At 43.5% G+C, this 16,945-nt stretch overlaps 1 protein-coding gene across 1 annotated transcript; it reads right to left on the bottom strand.

Moving 5' to 3' along the window:
• Positions 1 to 9,078: 9,078 nt before the first annotated feature.
• Positions 9,079 to 15,884, bottom strand: LOC137084490 (C3a anaphylatoxin chemotactic receptor-like). The gene is made up of 2 exons (XM_067450764.1): positions 15,860 to 15,884; positions 9,079 to 10,037 (listed from the first exon to the last, which is right to left on the bottom strand). The coding sequence occupies exons 1-2, from the start codon at positions 15,882 to 15,884 to the stop codon at positions 9,079 to 9,081; spliced, it is 984 nt and encodes a 327-aa protein (XP_067306865.1).
• Positions 15,885 to 16,945: the final 1,061 nt, after the last annotated feature.

Here is a 16,945-nt window from a genome sequence, read left to right as displayed (position 1 = left end):
TGGAGGGCCTGCATTGGTGGCATGGCTTAAGTGCCAGCCCCGATGACGTGTTGGTTCAGCCAGAGAGAGAAGAGAGAGAGAAGAGGCTGTCTTCACTGGTCTTTTAAGGTCTGGAAATAGTCCCACCCTCCAGGGTTAGACTTAACCAATGAGAGTGTTGGGATTTCCCGGCGGGAAATTCCTCAGCAGAATTTATAGCTCTTTGTTTAAAAGTTGGACTCAGTGGGTCTCTGAGTTCTTCATACTATAATTAATGCAACAAACACACACTGCATTTTCTGAATAAGTGATATACATGGAAGTGTAAGTCGTGAAGTGAGCATTAATTTGATAGGAGACATGACATATATGAGGTTATCTGAACTAGTACTTTGTTAAGACAAAGACAAAAATATGCAAAATACCATACAGAATAAACATTTTACAAGACAGTTATGTGTTTACATATAATGTCCTGGGGTGCATGTTCATTTATAGATGGTTTGTCTATAATTTGAGGCAAAAGCTCTGTGTCTTAAAGTCTTTGTGTATAAGACTTCCTGTGGCCACATTCTTTCCGGTCATAAAAGATCTTATCAGATGGTTTCCAGGGTAGCTGAAGAATCCTTCTCTGTTGTGTTGGGGGAAGGTCTGTCCATCAGCACACTTTCAAAACATATTTGTTAAATGTAACTGGCGATTGTGTGTTTGATTCGCCTGAGTCGCTACATAATCCCCCCTTTCGCTAGTTGTTGTCCCTCCTATGGACAACAACGAGCGATATCAAAGATTCAGGAAGATCAGACACACCATAGCCATGTTAGGCTCCAGTTGTTTGTGTCTCCTGAAGTGATGGTCGTTCCACGGCAGATAAGGCAGACAGTAGCCAGTTCAGGTCTCTGTGCTTGTGCAGCAGGTGTCGAGGCAGCAGGTGCCCTGACGGTGCGTCACCTGTCATCCAGAAGTCCGTTTGTGTGGTGCAGGTGTGCTGTGGGCTTTCTGCAGCCCTGGGTGGAACCATGTTCCTCGCAATGGCCAGTCAGTCCTTTAGGTCTCCTGCCTAGGAAGATGGGCTGTGCATCTTGACACTTTTATGTCCTATGCTGACTAGGAACTTTTCCAGAGGGTGCCTCGCATTGTGGCCAGGCTGGGTGCCTTCTGGTGATCCACTTTGGTTTCTCTGTTTCAAAGTTCAAAGTCATTGGGGTTTTGAGAATCCCTTCAGAGGCGGCCTTGTGTTCGTTAAAGGCCTTCTTTCTCAAATCACATGCATGACATAGTGTGGGGCTTGGCAGTATTGCCTACAAGGTGACTAACTGGTGTTGGAGGAGAAGGTTCTTGAAGCTGGTGTAAGGTTAGGCAGAGGGCTTGGGCTCCTCCCCCCCTTTGCGTTTGTGTGCAGGGCTGGAGGAGCTTGCGCTGCTGATGTGAAGTTCAGGAGAGTACGTCTTTCTTTTGAGGATTCATTTGCAGTTGGTGATCAGCAGTCCAGGTTGCTCTCTCAGTGCGATGCCCGAGGTTGGACCCGGTGTGATGATGTCTGGTGGTGGCTGGCCTCTGATTGTCTGGAGGCACAGGAGCATGATCACGGCCGCGTTTCTTAGGCATTTCCAGATCTGTTGCATGGCCTCGGTAGTGAAGTGGATGCCTCTGTCTGAGTTGATTCTCTGTGGCAATCTTGACAGGAAAAAGCTGTGATTCATCAGGGGGTATGCCGTGGTCTGGGCGGTGTCGTTGGGTGCTGGTTGACACTCCACCCACTTGGTAAACTGGCACACCGCTGTGAGAAAGTACTTTTTGCCTTTTGTGGACCTGGGCAGGGGTTCTACCCGGTCGATTTGTAGGTTTGACCATGGGAACGTGGTCCCTCTGTGTTGCAGTGGGGCTCTGTGGTTCGGGTTTGCTGGTTGGAACCGGCAGCGAACTAGCCCTTCTCTAACATACTCTGCTGCATCTTGATGCATCCCAGGCCCATATGCCACCTGTTTCAGTGTGTCATACGTGGTTCTGGTGCCGTGGTGTCCAGCACATGGTGTGTTGTGGGCATACATTAGCATCACCCCCCTTTGTGACCGTGGCACTACAAGCTGTGGCGCTGTGTTGCCATCGGGTGCACACCAGAGAATGTTGTCCATAAGACGCATCATGTGTCTGGAGTTATGTAGATGCTTGTGGCTAGAGTCATCAATGAGCTCAGAGTCAGTGATAGGGTGGTTGGAGGGGTCTGAGAGGTGGTCAAGAATTGTCTTTGTTGCAGTGTCAGAGGCTTGCGTATCCGCAATATCGTTGTTGGAAATTTGCGGAGTTAGCGGTAGCAGCTGCAAGGCCGGCATTGTAGCCGGTGTCGATCGCTTGCTGTTAGTTAGCACTGCAACAATGGGGCTGGATGTGGGGTGCGGGGGTGCCCACATGTCGCCGTGTGGTGTGTTTTTACTGATTGTATTGCACAGTGGTAGACTTTTGGTTGAGTTGTCTGCCCACAGTGCAGGGATACTGTTCGTTGTGACAATGTCATTCAGCTGTAGATCATTCATGACCTGGGGGCAGAAGGCATCAGAGTCTTTGGATAGCTGAAATGTGCAAATTAGCGAATTTGAACTTGCCTTTGGGGCTGAAGCTGTGTTGTCACAGTGTGCTGCAGGGGGTCCCGTGGCCTTTGTGACCTGGCAGTCTGGCTCTGTGGGAGTTCCCGTGACCTCTGTGACTTGACAGTCTTGCTCAGACGATGTGTGTGTCTGAAGGGGCAGAGGGTCACGCACTTGAGCCCAGACTTTCAGCTGTTTGAAGTCCAGTACGGGTTCGAAGCGGTCCAGCAGGTCTTTTCCGATGAGAAACGGATAAGTGTTCATAGGGGAGATATAGACTGGGTGTATCAGCCTCATAGGTCCAATTGTCAGGTGGATGGAAGCTACGTGCTTGAGCTGGATGTCGTTTTGGCTATACGACTGCACATTTAGCTTACAAGTGTGAAGGTTAAGGGTGCGATTTTTCCTCTGTGCTTCAAATCTGAGTCTTTCAAACAGTTGGGCGGATATAAGCGTGAGGTCGGAGCCAGTGTCAACTAGGGCTTCGAGCTTAAATTCCCTTTCCATAGTGATAGTCAGATAGAGTTTTCGAGCCATCCCCTTCTCGATTAGGTTTCCCAGGAGTCTTGGTGTGGGGACCTGTATGTTGCTTGATAAGCCGTCTGGATATGTGTCAAGTGTCTCATTATGCGTGCAAACAATCAAAGCAGCGCTTTCTGGTACGCTGGGCTGTCCCATGATGCTGTCTTGATTAGAGGCTGTTGCTGTCAGCTGTAGTGAGTGTGTGCTGCTGACGTGTGGGGGTGCAACAGTTAGTACACTAGTCCGTGGTTGGGGAACAGTGTTCAGGGTGGATGATTCAGTTGCAGGAAGGGCGGGAAGGTTGATTTCAGGTATCATGTCTAGTCGTGCTGTACCTGGTCCGTCCTTCTTGTCTTCCTTGTGAGGTTTCTGTCGGAGGAACTCTTTTAGGATCTTTATGAGCTCTGTAACTTCAGAAGCAGCTACACTTTCTTTGCCAGACGTGGGTTCAGGTCTGGGCCTACCATTGTCCCGTCGAGAGTGGCCTCTTCGCTGGCTTTCTGGGCGAGGCGGGTCCCAGGATCGTTCAGAGCGATCGCTCTGGTACCGTGGACGGTCGCCATTATGACCACGCTGCCCTCTGCTGGCTTGGAGTGGTTTGGACTCTCTGTTGAGGGGTCGGTACCTGTGGTTCTGTTTGGCGCCCTCTAGGGTTAGCTCTGGGTGGTGCTCAGAGACAGGGCAGATGGTGGGCTGTTTTACAGTCTTTTCAGAAATGGTTTTCTGTTTGACGTAAGCTTTGTGAGCCAAGTCTCTTAACTGTTGCGTGCCCATGCTGCGCGGGCACGCCAGCACCCCCAGGTGGTAACTGATGGTAGGGTGCAGGTTTCGGAGGAAAAGAGTTTTGAAGTTGATGTCCTCCTCCATGCCTGGGTCGTTACGTGCCCCGAAGTAGGCACGTCGCAGTCTGTTATAAAAGTTCTGTGAGGTCTCACGTCGAGCTTGCTTGAGGTCCATGGCAGTGATGAACCCCTGGTCTGACTCGGGGTCGGAGTACTCACGAATTAGAGCTTGTCGTAGATGCCAGTAGTCCGCTTTGATGGCCTCTGGTTGTCGATCCAGAAAGCTGCGTACATCACGATTAGACGTGGCCCTGAGCAGGTACAGTCTGTCCCAGTTGTTCGCGTGAGCGACAGTTTGCAAATAAAAGTCTATGTCTTTTAAGTATGCGTGGACGTCGTGTCCTCCTGCCGGGTCTGGGCTGAAAGTAGGAATATTTCTGGCCAGCTTGTCGAGGTTCTTTGAAGCTTCGTGGCTGTTGACCTTGACTTCCTGGAAGGGCGTCCTTTCCTTTGCTGCTGACAGGGATTCGTGGAGACTGGCGGGTGCTCTTTTAAACAGGGGGCTGTCATTCCCCTTCGTAGCTCTTGCTTCGTGGCTAAAATGTGCGGAGTAACTGGTCAGGGGAAACTGTGTGTTGTGTGTTTCCCCCTTCCGGTAACGTTGCACTATATATGATTGTCTCAGTTCTCTTTGCACCATGTCAAGTTCATTTTTGAGCTCGTGTCTTTGCTGGACGAGCTCGTCGATCTCGGCTTGTGCCGACTGCAAATGTTTTGCATAGACTTTAGCTTTAATGTCTCTGTCTTTAAGTTCATCAGTGGCTCTCTCCAGGAGGAATTCGCCACGCCGAAGCTTTTCGTCGAGGTTTTTCCTGGCGTCTTTCTCTGACTGTACTCGTCGGTCGGTGTCACGACGGAGCTCCTTCAGGGTCTTTTGAAGTCTTTCTATTTCATTTCTTTGTTCTTTGTCTGTTTCGCCGTCTTTCTCTGTGTCTAGAAGCTGATCTAGACGAAGCTGGGTGAGGGCTTGGTCTCTCCGGGCCTGCTCGGCTTGAAGCTGTAGCGTTGCTGCCTCCTGTTCCAGGTTGGCGTAGCTCCCTTCGCTTAGCCGTGCCTGTGCGATGAGGACGTGGGCGAGGCTTCCGAGGATCTTGGCCACTTCCTTGTTGGAGTAGCTCTGCGTGGGGTCGTGTGTCATCAGCTGGTCTAGCTCTGTGTCCAGTTGTTCCTGTTTCAGCTGCCCCAGACTTCCTTGACTGGTGGCCGTTAGCGCTTCCAGCCATGTCGTTAGGCGGTCCCACGGGACGGCGGAACTGGGTGCATGGAACATTACTGCGGACGAGAGAAACACAGCACACACACACACACACAGAGAGAGAGCCAATGCAAGCTTGTTCTAAGCTAACGAGCTATCGTACGGATAGCTGGGAATTTTGGCTAACTGATGTAGACAGTTAGATAATCAGACAATTTAGACAATTAGGTGGGCGGTAGCCCTGGGGGGTCACTTGGTGAACTGCTGCTCGGTCGTCCCGGGACTATCTAATTCTCCTTGGGGTCTCTTGGTGAACTGAAAGAAACACAAACGTGATAGTCCAACAGTGAGGATAGGAAAGAGCACAGTGGAGACAAACACAAGATGAATTGGTCTGTAATGAAAGGAATGTCAGCGTGCGCGCCGGGAGTGTTAGGGAAATTAATTGGCTAAATGCTCAAGATATACTAAAATTCGGCTTGTACTATGGGTTATCCCATTTAGCTCATCCGGGGTGAATTGAGGTCGCTTAAGTGGAAGATTAAATATCAAGAGCAATTTAGAAAAAGGCAAAAGTTTCTGTCAAGTAGTGATAAAACAAAAAGCACTTTTGATACCGTTTGTAATTACCAGACTGAGCGTTATTCCCAATGGGAGGGGAAAAGAAAAACTTTTGCAGAGAGAAAAAAAATTAATAATAATAAAAAAAAATAAAAAAATTAATAATAATAATTTTTAATTAAAAAAATTAATTAAAATTAAAAATTAAAATTAAAAATTAAAAATTAAAAATTAAAAATTAAAATAAAATTATAAATTAAATAAAATAAAATAAAAATAAAAATTAGAAGCTCAACTTAATTCAAATTAAATTCAAAGCAAGTTTAAATGAAATTTAAATAAGCCTGTAAGGAAAATCAAATAAAAGAAAGCCAATCAAAAATCCTATCCTATAACGATTAATCTCTAAGTGGGAGTTATCCAAATAAAAGAATTAATCAGGAAGGGCATAGGGATTTAGTGTTGCGCTGACTTAACAGGGTATAGCCACACGGTGGCGTCCTTCCTTCCAATTGGACTGTCTGTGACTTAAACCTAATTTCACTTTGAGTTAGAGGAAGTTATGTTTCTTTTCAAACTTCAAATTCGAATAAGGGTGTTTAATCAGCGAGAAAGGAGACTTGGTTGTTGCTAGAAAAATTGTATAAATGAAACTGTGTACAACAGTAAGCAATAAACAATTTATAGGCTCAAACTTATTTTGTTAAGGCAGAATCAAATAACGGAGAGTGAAACTATCCGAATTTATCCACACGATGGCGCTATTGCGCCCGCCCTAGACTACAGTTAGTTAGGCGGAAATGCTCACCAGATGGCTTTGTCTGGTTCTAGAGTCGCCCTCCGGCGTGCTGCAAGCGGCGTTGCAATTCTTGAGTCGCCCTCTGGCGGTTTGCAAGCGGCGTTGCAATTTCTGAGTCGCCTTCGCGTTTTGCAAGCGGCGTTGCAATTCTTGAGTCGCCCTCTGGCGGTTTGCAAGCGGCGTTGCAATTTCTGGGTCGCCCTGGCGTTCTGTGCTTTACTGGCTCTTGCAAATCATTTACAAATGACTGGTGCTCTAGATGCACGAGTAACAAGACGGGTGAATGCAGGAATTTTCCGTCTGCCTATTCACGCATTTTACATGGACTCCAATAGACATTTATCAATATGGCTGACGGTTTTCAGCATCTCTGATTCAAATGTTTTAGGTCTCAAGTCTTTGGTTAGCTAAGCCAGACTTAAACCAGGAGTTATCGTTTATCTTAACGATATAATAATTATTCTGAGGCCCCTTATATTGTACAGGAGAGTCTCGTCCTGTCCCAATCTTCCGCACAGATAGAAACTTTTTGTAGTTCAGATCAAGCGGGATAACGCAACGTACGTGTCTACAGACATCATCAAAATCTCATTATTTTGATGGAACACATAATATATTGCTCGAGTCAAATGTATGGATTTTCTACAATACATTCGTTTGGAAATCACGCGGATAACCCTATTGTGCCTACGGCTGCAGAGTTTTTCGTTTCAAAATTGGATTTTTGTACCGTTCATATTTCCTTTAATATAATCCGGCTACTTCAACATTTCTCAGCATCTGTTTATGCCTGGGTTCGCTTTGCGCGTACCGTTCATAATTCACAAAACAAAACGAAACAAAAACGCGCGTGCAGGTTATTAATACCTCAAAAATACACAATGAATAGAATATGAATATCATTCACACATACACAAACGTTTGAAACTTGCCCGCATTTTTCTCCACCAAATACATGTAACAACAACGACTAATGAGTTTAATGTCTCGGGGAATAATTAACTCAAAAGGGATTTAATATTCAATATTCATGAATTTATGAATATAATTTGCCAGTTGTTCATTACGTATTAAAATTTTCCGATAGGGAAAATTGTTTAATTAAATACAAGTAACCCTTTATGAAATTGCTTGAAATTATCCTACTAAGTTTGTCCTGCAAATTAGTTATAGACTTTTCAAATCAATTCTCAATAAAGGGATTACTGCTTTACGAGCGCATAAGAAACATTAACTTTACTGATCAGGATAAGTTCAATATTTCAAATGGTCATACAGTTTACTTTACTAACATAGTAGCATAAGCAGTTAGGTAACGTTTAGATCGCAAGTTTCATTGACTTCGTGTATGTGGCAGAATAACAGATTCAACTCATTAAATGTCTTTTAAAGGTTTAATAAACACAGACTAAAAATAACACTACAATTCACACAGAAAGTACATACTAAATATGCAACAAGAGAGTAGAAGTATAGATATTAACGAAAGAATACATAAAAGAGAATAATGAATAGACTGAAGTTAGAGAGAGATAAAAGAGAGAGAGAGAGAGACAAAGAGAGTGAGAGAGAGAGACAAAGAGAGTGGGGGAGGGTAAGAAACAGCTTTCCTTCAGTTCAACCAAATACGACCTTCACGGAGTTAATTTATCCCAACGGGAGAATAACACACCCTCTTTACAGCAGTAAGAATAAGAATACTTGCATTCCTTTTGGTTTCGTTTTGGCTTCTCGCTTGTGTGCGTATGTGTCTCTGCGTGTTCAAATGTCCTGCATGTCCGGCGGTCCTTTCCGAGGTTGGGAGGGAAGCGGCTGTTTGCTTTAGCGATGCTTCGTGTTCTTGAAGATCGGATTGTAGAAGAGAAGATTTTTGGAAGAGATGAGGCCTGCTTGGAGGGCCTGCATTGGTGGCATGGCTTAAGTGCCAGCCCCGATGACGTGTTGGTTCAGCCAGAGAGAGAAGAGAGAGAGAAGAGGCTGTCTTCACTGGTCTTTTAAGGTCTGGAAATAGTCCCACCCTCCAGGGTTAGACTTAACCAATGAGAGTGTTGGGATTTCCCGGCGGGAAATTCCTCAGCAGAATTTATAGCTCTTTGTTTAAAAGTTGGACTCAGTGGGTCTCTGAGTTCTTCATACTATAATTAATGCAACAAACACACACTGCATTTTCTGAATAAGTGATATACATGGAAGTGTAAGTCGTGAAGTGAGCATTAATTTGATAGGAGACATGACATATATGAGGTTATCTGAACTAGTACTTTGTTAAGACAAAGACAAAAATATGCAAAATACCATACAGAATAAACATTTTACAAGACAGTTATGTGTTTACATATAATGTCCTGGGGTGCATGTTCATTTATAGATGGTTTGTCTATAATTTGAGGCAAAAGCTCTGTGTCTTAAAGTCTTTGTGTATAAGACTTCCTGTGGCCACATTCTTTCCGGTCATAAAAGATCTTATCAGATGGTTTCCAGGGTAGCTGAAGAATCCTTCTCTGTTGTGTTGGGGGAAGGTCTGTCCATCAGCACACTTTCAAAACATATTTGTTAAATGTAACTGGCGATTGTGTGTTTGATTCGCCTGAGTCGCTACAATAATAATAATTCAAATGTGTTTGTCTGGTTCTGCTCATCCTTTTGTATTTGCCTTTCTCTAAAGTCTAGATGATCTTCAGCAAACGCCTTCTCCAGCACCAGCAGCAGAGACTGTTTAAGCTTCTTCTTATATTCATCACACATTAACACATAGAGAAAGGGGTTCAGAGAGCTGTTCAGAAAAAACAGATAGGCACTGAATATCATTGCTTTCCGAAATACTTCATCACTGGCACTCAAGTTAACAATTTTTACTGCACAAAACAAGCAAAAATAGTATGGAAAGCAACATATGAAAAAAGCCAAGATGACAGTGATAATGACACGGTACGATCTGAGCTGCTTCCCCATTTTGAGCCGTTTGATTCGTACTCCAATAGCAATGTGGCAAGATGCAATGATCAGGAAGGGGATGAGACAGCCCACTAAAAATTCATATGTGACCAGAAACTTAGCAAAAGATGAATGTACAGTGTAGAAAGGGATAGAACAACCGATGGATAAAACCCACACTATCATGCAGATGATCCTGGCTCTAAATACAGTTCGGTTATTTTGAGCCCAAACAGGCATCCATGTGCACAGGCATCGGTCCAGACTGATAACTACCAGTAAAAAATTGCTAGCAAACATATTTAGTGTCATTGCAATGGAGATAAAGTATATTAAGGATCTGTCCAATGAAAAGTAGATCATAAAAAGTATTATGAGGATGATGGCTAATATGTAAATGAAGTCTGCAGTTGCCAAGTTGAGAAACCAAATAGACTTCACTGTTGTCTTCATTCTGCAGCAAGTCAGAAATATGACAAGCCCGTTTCCAATCAAACCCACTATAAAGGTGACAATGAAAATGCATATAAAAAAGATCCCAAAGCCTAAGCTCATAGGTTGAGTAGTGGTATCGTTTGTTGGGCCTTTGGTCAGGTTTTCAGGTCCAAAACTTGTGGCTTCTAGCAGAGAGAGAGAGAGAGAGAGAGAGAGAGAGAGAGAGAGAGAGAGAGAGATGTAAGGGCTGTTTTTGAGTTTGTTTCAGATCTTAACATTGTGGTGTTTCATGTGCAACATAATTTTTCCATGAAGTTTCATACACCAAAATACAATTTTCTTGAAAAAAATAAAAATAAATTATATATTAATATATATTAATATAATAATTAATAATATATATATATATATATATATATATATATATATATATATATATATATATATATATATATATATATATATATATATATATATATCTTGATCTATTGGCACCAAAATGTATTCATACCTTTGTATTATGTAATCTAACTTTTGTATTTATTTTAGGGCTGTCAATCGATTCAAATTTAATCACGATTAATTACATCATTGTCATGAGTTAACTTGCGATTAATCACAACTTAATAGCACATTTTTTTCATTTGTAAATGTATCTTAAATGAATATGTTTCAAGTTTTAATACTTTAATCAACATAGGTATAGACAAATAATACATATGCATGCTTTATGCAAATATACATTTTATTTAGTAAAACCATATTTAGTAAAACCATACTCAACAGAGAATGAAGACAAGACATTATTCAAAGGTCATAGAGGTTTTTCAAAGAACTCGTTCATGTCTCTTTAGCCTAGGCTTAAAAATTCAGAATAAGCAGTGACTTCTCTTGTTTTAAGAATATAAATAAAGGAAGTTTTTACACTGGCAGTTTAGTTCAGAACAGGGCTCAGTTCGTATGAAACATTGGTAATGTGAAATCTGTCATGCAGACCTGGGACGCTCCAGTACCACACCATACCTGGAGTAGGTTGTAATGAGTATGAGTACAGTCCCTGACAAAAGTCTTGTCGCTTATCTATTTTCTAGAAATACCTGATATTAACCTGACTTTTTATTCATTAATTGGTGTTAGAAATAGCTCATTTGAAAAGCTAAAACCCTCCCAAATGATGTTTAATGCACTGAAATAAATAATTTTCATAGAAAAAATATTTATCATTTAATCAAGACAGAAAGGTCAAATTTTGGCAAGACAAAAGTTTTGTCGCCTATACAGAAATTGAACATATTTACGGCAAATACAAAAATATGTCAGCATATTAAGTTGTGTTGCTGTGAGATCCAAATTTAATATCTTGTATGACTTCCATGAGCTTGAAGGACTGCATCCATGCGGTTTGGCAAGGATTCATACAATTTATTAATGAAGTCATCAGGAATAGCTAAGAAAGCATTCTTGCATGCCTCACAGAGTTCATCAATATTATTTGGTTTCATCTTCCATGCGTCCTCTTTCATCCTACCCCACATATGCTCAATGATGTTCATGTCTGGTGACTGGGCTGGCCAATCCTGGAGCATCTTGATCTTCTTCGCCTTGAGGAACTTTGATGTAGAGATGGAAGTATGCGATGGAGCACCGTCCTGCTGCAGAATTTGGCCTCTTTTATGGTTGGGAATATAAGAGGTAGCTAAGATTTCTTTGTATTTTAGACTATTGATGTTGCGTTCAAAACTGCAGATCTCTCGCACACCCCCATACTGGATGTAACCCCAGACCATGAATTTTCCGCCACCAAACTTCACTGTTTTCTGGGTGAATCTCGGATCCATTCTGGCTCCAGTAGGTCTCCTGCAATATTTGCGACTGTGGTGTAATTCAACAGAAGATTCATCTGAAAAATCCACCTTCTGCCACTTTTCCAGCGTCCATCCTTTTAGCAGGCTGTGGGCCTTGGCAAATGCCACACAGTTTTTCAATTGTCTTTTGTTTAGTGCTGGCTTCTGGGCACTGATTCGACCATGGAGGCCATTTCGAGACAGAATCCGACAAGCAGTTCTGGTTGACACAGGGACTTCAGGTGACCAGGTCTCGTGGAGCTCTGCTGCAGTGGAAAATGAGCTGGCCTTGGATTTTCGAGCCAACAAACGGTCCTCTCAAGCAGTTGTCTTGCGGGGTCTGCCTGACCAGGGCTTGTCAAAAACGTCTCCAGTCTCTTCAAATCTTTTTTTATCCTCTGTACTTGACGCTGAGACACATTGAAGGTGTCTGCCACATCAGCAGTGGATCTGGTCTTCAGCCTCTTGATAATCAAAACTTTAGTCTCTGGGTGAATCTTAGGCATGTTTGCAGAGGTCTAGTTGCAGTTGATGTGAAGGTCTAGCGTACTGGGGTTCTTTTTATACACACTTGAGACTTAATTGATCCATTATTAGTCACAGGTGAAGCTCATATGACAAGGTGACAACATTTATGTCTTTGCAAAAATTGACTTAATGGGCTTTACCAAGCTGTAAATATTAGAATACTTTTTCACTGAAACATTATCACAAAAGCTGGTGGGATTAAAATGAGCCATTTCTTGTAAAAAAAATCTTGATTAGAAATATATTTCAGCGACAATAATTTTGTCAGGGACTTTATAGTGTGGCCCCTTTATTCTCTATTTTATAGAACTGCTGGTATTTTGTGTGTCTATCTGTGCGCTGAACTGTGCCGCGGACCCGGGAGCACTCTTGTTCAAAAAAGTAACCTGCGTATTATTTTTAGCCGACTGTAATGTATTTAGTTCAATAAAACGTCTCGGTTACGTATGTAACCCTCGTTCCCTGAGGAGGGAACGGAGACGTAACGTCAGTGACTGACGAATGGGGGTTTCGCCTAGAAGCCAATCATCTTCGAGATCTTAGAAAGCGCCCAATGGCAGTGCCAATGCCATGGGCATGCGAAATTTGCATGCGTAACTCCGCCTACCCACCTGGGTATATAAGGAAGTAGCTGGCATGAATCGCATTATGTTACCTGCTGAGGAGCCAAGACTGAACTCTCGGAAGTGGCAGCGGGACGTTACGTCTCCGTTCCCTCCTCAGGGAACGAGGGTTACATACGTAACCGAGACGTTCCCTTTCGTTCAGTCACTCCGACGTAACGTCAGTGACTGACGAATGGGGGTCCCAATGCAATAACGCCACTCGGCTGTCTTCCAGTGCCCTGCGCAAGCGTGAGAACCCTGATGCAAGTTAGGTCGGTCAAAGGCCTCTACTTAACGCAGGAATACCAAGGTACACTGGGAGGCATATTCCAGGAGGAGATATGCGCCAAGATGCCTACCCGTAGGGAGGACTTAGGAATACACGTATGACCCGGGGGGCAGCATACGGAAGATCACTGGGGTACCAGCCGCAGGTGGATTTTTAACTCCAGGGGGTGGCAAGGTTGTCAAGGGAATACACCTGCTCAGGGAGGCTTACGGTGGAAATACACATGTGGGGGTCGCCGGAGGGGAACCATGCACATGGGGCACCTGGCTGGACACGAGTGTCTGGGCTAAGGGCAGACTTACTGGCGTCGGCGTCGTCAGTGCTGGAGGAGCTCAGGGCTCTCGGGGAGCCCACCTGAGAAGAATATCGCACGTATCCAGTCCGTGGAGTGGAATGGCGAGCCAAGGTTATTATAGTTTTGCTTTTTGAAATTAGTTTTTATTTTATTATCGTTTTCAATTTTGCTCCAAATTTCAGTTTAGTTTTAGTTAGTTTTACAAATGGTTTTGCTAGTTTTAGCTTAGTTTTTATTTTGCAAATACATTTCTATTTAGTTTTTATTTATTTAGTTTCAGTTTTAGTTTTAGTAATTATAGTTTAGCAGAGTTACCATAATGAAGTGTAGAGACCAAATCAAGGTTTAGCAAAATTTCAGCAAAGTTTAATGTTTGCACAGATTAGAGTTTAATCTTACTAAACATCCTTAAGTGAAATCAATTGATAAACAAGCATTATTGTTTAAACCAAGGACGGTCTTACAAAACATGCATAAAGTTGGGTCTTCACCTTTGAGCAAAAAAGCTTGAGTCAAACTATGACCTATACAAACAACAATCTGGAGATTAAAAATGAAATAAATTATATTTTGATATTAAAAAATTATATTTGATATTTTTGACATAGATCCTCTGAGTATTAGCCTATCTTAAAGAACAAAATAAATACAAAGCAAAATATAAAAGTAAAAATTATAAATTCCAGACAAACTCATTCATAACAAAGATGAAATATTGTTAAACAATTAAAAGCTTATTTTAATTTCTTCAGTAGTACAATGTAGGCTAGCAGTGTAAGACCACAGCTAAAGTCATCTGAATACAGCCAACACACACTGTTGTGTGTGTGTGTGTGTGTGTGTGTGTGTGTGTGTGTGTGTGTGTGTGTTGTGCTATAATTGTAAAGGGGGCCAATGTCTTCACTTATCTAGTAAAAATATTATGATAACTGACTAATAAGGACATTTGACTGGTCCTCACTAGTTAAAAAGGCTTATAAATCGGCCAAAACATGTTTTTATTTAAATCTATTGTTTTGCACGTTCTTGGGATGGGGAGGTTTAGGGATAGGGGTTGGGTTTGGGGATATAAAATATCATTAACCTGATATAAAATCAATGGAAGTCCTCACAATGTCCTCACTTATATAGTGAAACAAACGCGTGTGTGTGTGTGTATCCTTCCTGGTATTCCCTACTTTGTGGGGAAATGTCTCCACACAGATAATAATATAATATAATGTAAATGATTATGATAACACCTTTGAGCCTGTCATTATTATGCAAACATGAAATCTCAAACGTAGGCTACAGTAGGCTAGTACTTGCTACTAGTTGCTGACTTTTGCGCCTGCGTCTCTCGTCGCGTAAGAAACGGCATTCTAAAACAGTGAGCTTAAGTTAAAAGAAGTTCAACGTGCATCTCATTACCATGTGTTATTTCCCATTTCACTGCCACGGACGCATTTGATTCTTTGTGAACTGCCTGTCTGCACCATAGACCGTAAAAAAATATGGACGACTCGACATCATCCGTTTCCGCTTGCCATATTTGAAGCTTTCAGGCAGCCTTGCACGGCGCGGACATCTTGGGACCGAGTCTGCGCAGTAGCGATTTCGGGACCGGAGTTGCGCAGTAGAGCGCAGGAAGTAGAGCAGGAAGTACAGTCGCGATATCAAAAGCCCGCCCACACGCTCGCAGATGCAGAACAATTAATTATGTTGGTGTGAAATAAACAGTTATGGAAATGTAGAAATTAAAGCTAAAGCTCTAATCTGCTCCCAAAAATTTCGAAAAAAGTCCGTTAGTGCCTCAGTGACAACTTCACTCAGAGAAGCCGTCAGTCTCAGCTGTCAATCATGACGTCACACCCCCGTTTTTATAGCATCAAATAACTAACTCAAACTAAACTTATTTTTAAAACGAACACCTGAAATGAAATCATCGTGATGATAACTGCCTTCAGTGACATATACTAACTTTGGGGGAACATTTTTGAAGTGTAATTTTATTATTTAGTTTGCCTCGTGTCCATTAGAAAACACAGAGGGGCGGCTATACTGGGACCGGTCGCCGGGGGGCGATCGAGGCGCGAAAGCTTCAGTAAATGAGAGGGAGACTGCAGGCTTGGTCTGCACGTGTCCGTCACTCAGATCACTTCACGCGCAGTTGCGCAATACAGACACTCCCTCAACCGCCACAGTCAGATTTTCCACCACATTAAAGAGAGCTTATTAATAACGAAAACGAATATTTATTTTTGGTAATTATTATTTTATTTCAGTTAGTTTTTTAGTAAGAGTAGTTAGTTTCGTTTAGTTTTAGTTTTTTATTTATTCAGATTTTTAAATTTTATTTCAGTTTACGAAAATGTTTTTTGACCAATAGTTTTAGTCTTAGTTTCAGTTTTCGTTTACGAAAATAACCTTGTGGCGAGCAAGCGAAGACACCTGAGCCAATCCTTACCGGCCACTAGTAGAGGCGAGTACATAGTCGGATACAGGCTCCACTCGGAGGTTATAGAACCTGGCGAATGTGTTTGGTGTCGCCCAGCCTGCAGCTCTGCAGATGTCTGTCAGCGGAGCGCCATGTGCTAAAGCCCAAGAGGAGGCCACACTCCGAGTGGAATGGGCCCTGACCCCAAGGGGACATGGACGTCCCTGTTGCTGGTAAGCCAAAACAATGGTGTCCACTACCCAGTGAGACAGCCTTTGCTTTGAGAGAGCCTTCCCTTTCAGCATCCCACCATAACAGACAAAGAGCTGGTCTGAGGTCCTGAAACACTGCGTCCTGTCTACGTAAGCGCGAAGGGTGCGTACTGGACAGAGCAATGCCAAGGCTGGGTCTGCCTCCTCCAAAGGCAGCGCTTGCAGGTTCACCACCTTGTCTCTGAACGGAGTGGTGGGAACCTTGGGCACATATCCAGGCCGGGGTCTCAGGATCACGTGAGAGTCTGCCGGCCCGAATTCCAGGCACGCTTCGTCAACCGAAAATGCCTGCAGGTCCCCTACCCTCTTGATGGAGGCCAATGCGGTCAGGAGCGCTGTCTTCATGGACACTAGAACTTAACATCTACTGACCGCAAAGGCTCAAATGGGGCCCTCTGCAGAGCACTTAGAACTACTGAGAGGTCCCAAGAGGGTACGAGAGGAGCACGAGGAGGATGTAGTCTCCTTGCACCCCTCAGGAACCTGATGACCAGGTCATGCTTACTTACCGTTTTCCCGTCCAGGAGGTCATGGTAGGCAGCGATAGCGGCCACATAAACCTTCAGGGTGGATGGAGACAGCCTTCGATCCAACCCTTCCTGGAGGAAGAGAGCACAGACCCGATCGGGCATTTCCAGGGGTCTTCTTGGCAAGAAGAGCACCAATTGACGAAGAGGTTCCACTTCAACGCATAGGCCTGTCTCGTGGACTCGGCCCGAGCGGAAGTGATGGTAGCCACCACCGTAGGTGGTAGGGTACACAAACCTGCCGCGTCCCGTCCAGGAGCCACACGTGGAGGTTCCAAAGATCGGGACGCGGGTGCCACAGGGTGCCCCGTCTCTGA

The sequence above is a fragment of the Pseudorasbora parva genome, chromosome 8 (genome assembly GCF_024679245.1).
Source record: "Pseudorasbora parva isolate DD20220531a chromosome 8, ASM2467924v1, whole genome shotgun sequence".
Taxonomy (NCBI): Eukaryota; Metazoa; Chordata; class Actinopteri; order Cypriniformes; family Gobionidae; genus Pseudorasbora; species Pseudorasbora parva.
The sequence above is the reverse complement of the archived record's forward strand: the minus strand, read 5'-3'. Positions and strand labels throughout refer to the sequence as shown.

What these genes read in the sequence shown, in the direction of transcription:
- LOC137084490 (XM_067450764.1), bottom strand. Translation starts at nt 15,884, where the DNA reads ATGTACTCGCCTCTACTAGTGGCCG. An exon ending in CTCGCCTCTACTAGTGGCCG is followed by an intron (nt 10,038 to 15,859) that starts GTAAGGATTGGC and finishes TCTCTCTGCTAG; the next exon opens with AAGCCACAAGTTTTGGACCT.